Source organism: Petaurus breviceps, unplaced genomic scaffold, assembly GCF_028583685.1.
Source record: "Petaurus breviceps papuanus isolate PSGF00001 unplaced genomic scaffold, PetGlider_PUasm1.0 227, whole genome shotgun sequence".
NCBI classification, from domain to species: Eukaryota; Metazoa; Chordata; class Mammalia; order Diprotodontia; family Petauridae; genus Petaurus; species Petaurus breviceps.
In genome coordinates, this window is record NW_027185896.1 from 5,247,842 (window position 1) to 5,252,905 (window position 5,064).

Consider the following 5,064-nt stretch of genomic DNA (forward strand, 5'->3'; position numbering starts at 1 on the left):
CAGTGGTGGTGGTGGCAGTGGTGGTGGTGATGGTGATGATGGGGGCACTGCCACCACTGCCACTGTCCCCATCGCCACCACTGCCCCCATCACAACCACCACCACTGCCACCACTGCCACTGTCCCCATCATCACCATCACCACCACCACCACTGCCACTGTCCCCATCATCGCCATCACCACCACCATTGCCACTGCCCCCATCATCACCATCACCACCACCACTGCCGCCACCACCACCACTGCCACTGCCCCCATCTCCATCACCACCACCACTGCCACCACCACCACCACTGCCACCACTTTCATCACCTCAATAGTGTTTAAGATTTGTAAAGCTAAGTGCAAGACATTTTACTAAGCATTTTACAAATATTTTCTCATTTGTTACAATAACTCTAGGAAGGAAGTGCTATAATTATCCCCATTTACAGTTGAGAACACTGAGGCAAGCAGACTTGTCCAAGGTCACACAGTTAGTATCTGAGGCTGAATTTGAACTTGGGTCTTCCTGACTCTAGGCCCAGCACCAGATCTACTGGACTGCTGACATGAGGCCCCACAGACAGTAAATGGCAGAGTCAGGACTTTAAACTTTTGGCCTCTCTTTCATTGCCCTGCCCTCGGATCAGTGAGCTACATCCCTACCCTCTTTCCCCTATGTTGTCTGTCCCCATCTCATACTACTTCATTTAATTCCCTTTCAAAAAAATTTTATTTTATTGATGATCTTTTTCCTTTTTGACCTCATTGTAATATCACAAAGACTACACTGCCCCTGACAGAACCAACCATCTTTTGTAAAGAAAAAGAAAGAATGCAGTGTTTTGTGGTGGCAAAGAATTGGAAATTAAGGGGATGTCCATCAATTGGGGAATGGCTAAACAAGTTGTGGTATATGAATGTAATGAGATACTATTGTGCTATAAGAAATGAGGAACAGACGGACTTCATAATAACCTGGAGAGTCTTATACAAACTGATGCTGAGTGAGAAGAGCAGAACCAGGAGAAATTTGTACACAATTACAGACACAACGTATGTGTGATGACCAACTTTGATAGACTGGGCTCTTCTCAGCAATGCAGTGTTATAAGACAAATCCAAAAGACTCATGATGGAAAGAGATGTCTATATTCAGAGAAAGAACTATGGAGTCTGAATGCAGATTGAAGCAAACTACCTGCTCTCTTTCTTTCTCTTATTTTGTTTTGTTTCTTCTTTCCCATTGCTCATTCCATCAGTTACAATCCTTCTTTACAACCTGACTAATGTCTAATGTGAAAGTATTTGCAGATCCTATACTTGATTGCATGCCACCATGGGGGGAGGAGGGGGGAGGGGAGAAGAGGAAGGGAAGAAGAGAAAATTTGAAACTCAAGGAATTGTGGAACTTAATCTTGTAAACTAAAAGTAAACAAACAAATTAATAAAGACAAAAAAGGGAGGAAAAAAAAACAAAAAATATTTTGAATTTTTTTTAAAGAAAGAACGCAGTGAAGCAAACAATCAATTCATTGGCCATGCTTGAAAGTGCATACCCCATTCTGAACTGGATGTTCACCACCTCCTTGCTGAAAGCCAGAGAGTGGGGGCATGCTTCACCGAGTCCTTTGAAGTTACAGTTGTTCCTTGAGTTGCCTGAGGGCAGGGATCTAGTCCTAGGTACCCCTGTCTTCATCTCTGCTTTGTTTGGCACCTGGGGCATGTTTGTTTAATTAGTGAGTGGCAGGATGTAATGGTAATGGGAATTGGAAGATCTTCCCTGCCCCTTAATAGGCCAAATGTAATCACATGGAACCTGTGGTGAGAGGAGTTTGCTGAAGGGTGGAGCAGAGCCCACAGGAAGTTTGGAGTTAGAGCAGTTAGAGCGGGAGGGAGGAGAGGACAGCTAGACTTGTGAATTATTGTTTGCACCCTGTAGTGACAGCTAGGCTTGTGAGTGTTTGTGGGAACACAAAATGATGGTGTGGCTCCTTGCTGTGCTATGGTGTATTAACTTCTTTGTTACTATGATGGCTTTGACTTTCTGGTGTTGGGATTTGGTTTTCTGGTGTCTGAATAAATTTTTTGCTTCTGTCTTCTATATGGAGAACCTGTTATATTTCGGGATTGAGAACTATGCTGGCATATTTGTAGGCATTGTCAGTGCTGTGAATATTGTTTTGGTATTACACAGGAGAATGTAGGGGACAGAGTCCAGAAGATTTAGAACCCAGAAGACTTAACTTCTAGTTCTGGTTCTGTCACTAACTCCATGTTCAAGTTTTCAAAAGTCAGTATTCAACTGACAGTCAGCTCCTTTCATGACCTACAAAATAGGGGTAAATCCCCTTATTCTACCCACCTGATGAGGTCCCAGGAGGAAAAGAAAGATCTTTTTCAACACTGGAAAGTCACAGGCATGTGAAGTGGTAGCATACTCATAGTAGCTGCTGAGTGGTCAAGGAAGGCCCCTGCTCAGTGCTGAGCCCTCGAGAGGAGCCTTGGACACCAGGCCAGATTAAGAAATTAGCCTGCAGGGTATTTCCGGTTTGAGGAGAGAAGGGCAGGGTAGAAGAAGGAGAAAAGAGAAAGCCAACTCACTAACAACAACAGCAATAATAATAGCCACTATATATATATGTGTGTGTGTGGCTCTTTAATGTTTGCCAAGTACCTTATACATATGGCCTCATTTGATTCTCACAACAACCCTATGATGTGGATCCTATTTATCATATTGTATACATGGAGGAGCTAAGATTTGAGAGGTGAGTGACTTCAGTCACATCTGATTCTTCGTGACCCCATTTGGGGTTTTCTTTACCAAGATACTGGAGTAGTTTGCCATTTCCTTCTCCAGCTCCTTTTGCAGATGAGGAAACTGAGGCAATCAGGGTTACATTGCTAGTAAGTGCCTGAGGCCAGACTTGAAATCAGGAAGATGGGTCTTCCTGACTCCAGACCCCAGTGCTCTCTATCTGCTGTACCACCAGGGTCTGTCCAGGATTACCTAAATAATTAACTGTAAGATGGAATTTGATCTTGTATTTCTGATTACAAGTCTAGTACTTTATAAACTCACTGCCTCATTTAGCTCTGAGGCTGTCCTGTCTCAAAAGAGAGAGAGACAGAGACAGAGAGAGACAGACAGACAGAAGACAGAGACATGGAGACAGAAACAGAGAAGGAGGGAGTGGAGGAAGGACAGCTGATTCTCATGTTATTGGCAAGGATGGAAGGTATGTAGATGTATGGGAGGTGCAGCTCTGACCCATGGCTGTCTCCACACTGCAGATCGAGAATGGATACTTCGTGCATTACTTTGCCCCAGCAGAGCTGTCTACACTGCCTAAGAATGTAATTTTTGTCATCGACAAGAGTGGGTCCATGTCTGGCAGGAAGATAAAACAGGTGAGCAGGGCACTCTACCCAAGGAAGGCCCCAAGGACTCCACAAGCCCCTTTGCTGTCACTGATGCACCTTCTCTATCAGCCTCAGTGCAGCCCCTCAGCTTCAGGGTTGGTGCCATTATTGGTCAGGAAATGGTCCACATGGCAACAGACTAACATCTTCCAGCCTCAATTCTGCATTCCCTGAGGCTTTCGCCTGCATCTGTCCTGGCCACCCCTGATCATCTGTCTTGCCCCTTCTTTGCTCTCCTCTCCTTCCTTCCCTACTCTCTTAGACCCGTGAAGCTCTGGTCAAGATTCTGGGTGATCTCAAATCAGAGGACCAGTTCAACTTGGTCATCTTTGATGGACATGTAACCCAGTGGAAGCCAATGCTGCTTCAGGCTTCACCTGAAAATGTGGAAGAAGCCAAGAAATTTGCCTCCCTTATTTCAGCCATGGGTGGTAAGTGAGGGGCCAGCGTTTCTGGGGGTGGGCAGTGTGGTTGATCTGACAGATCCTAACTTAGCTACTTAGCTGAGGGTTTCTGGGAAATCTAATATGGATGGTCTGATAAGAAAAAGCTTACAAACACAGGGCCTGTTGGAAAGCTATTGAGAAGAGGGTTGGTATCTCCCTGATCCCATTCCCATCTCTGCCTTGGTCCATGACCCAACTTTATTAAAAGGACATTTGATCAATCAATAATCTTTCCTCCACTCCCAACACACACAACTTAGTATTCAGGACCTCAAGTTGCCCTAGACTAGCCTATCTGCCTAGAATCCAAGTGTGGATTTCAACTTCTGTGTTCATTGATGTAGGTCCTTGCTAGACATTCCTGAAAATGCTCAAGCTACGCTTCGCTAACTTGACCTGGTCTCTTGACTCCACTCCCTTTTTTACCCCAGTTTCTAGTCTCCTTCCCTTTCTACTCTGCCCTTTAACGTTACTTGATTTCTCACTCTATACTGGACAACCTATAGCCCTCGTTTCCCACCAGGCATCCCACCCTCCACTTGTCTCAGTTGGTACCAAAGCTGAGGCAGGTATGAGCAGATTTTTCTCCCCAGCAACCAACATCAATGAGGCCGTCCTTGTGGCTGTGAGAATGCTGGATGAGAGCAACAGGAAGGAGCAGCTGCCAGCAGGGAGCGTCTCCATGGTCATCCTGCTCACGGATGGGGATCCCACCGAGGGTGAGGAGGGGGTGGGGAGGACTCTTCCTGCTTGGTTCACTCCCAGCTCTCCCTCTAGTTCTTTGGGTGACCTTGAATATCTCTGGGCCTGATTTTTATCATTTTCACTAGGATGGAGTTGAACTCCCCCAGGGTGGTGGGTTTTTTTTGGTAAGGGGTGTATTGTGAAGGAGATGCCTATCCATATGGAGGTAGTGGTGACTGTAGAGTCAGAGGTCATGTGTTCAAATCTCACCTGTGATACTTGATCACTTGGCCTCTGTGGGCCTCAGTTTCCTCATGTATAAAATGAGGGGCTTAGAGTAAGTAGTTAGTCTCAGAGGTCCCTCCCAGCTCTGACATCCTATGATTCTAGCTTAGTACTCACCTGCTGAATACCTAACCAATATTTTTCTCTTCCCTTCCTGCCTCCCTGCACTGGCCTCTGTTGCTACAGGGGAGAAGGATCCCCAGAAGATTCAGGAGAATGTGAAGGCAGCTATTGAGGGCCA

The 5,064-nt window shown here is 45.7% G+C and overlaps 1 protein-coding gene across 1 annotated transcript in view; it reads left to right on the plus strand.

Moving 5' to 3' along the window:
- Nucleotides 1–5,064, plus strand: part of LOC138166900 (inter-alpha-trypsin inhibitor heavy chain H4-like) — a 40,812-nt gene that overhangs the window by 14,024 nt on the left and 21,724 nt on the right. The window contains exons 7-10 of the mRNA XM_069095389.1: nucleotides 3,280–3,396; nucleotides 3,671–3,839; nucleotides 4,448–4,573; nucleotides 5,010–5,062. Of these exons, the coding sequence (XP_068951490.1) occupies nucleotides 3,280–3,396; nucleotides 3,671–3,839; nucleotides 4,448–4,573; nucleotides 5,010–5,062 (465 nt within the window). The remainder of the gene's footprint in view (nucleotides 1–3,279; nucleotides 3,397–3,670; nucleotides 3,840–4,447; nucleotides 4,574–5,009; nucleotides 5,063–5,064) is intronic.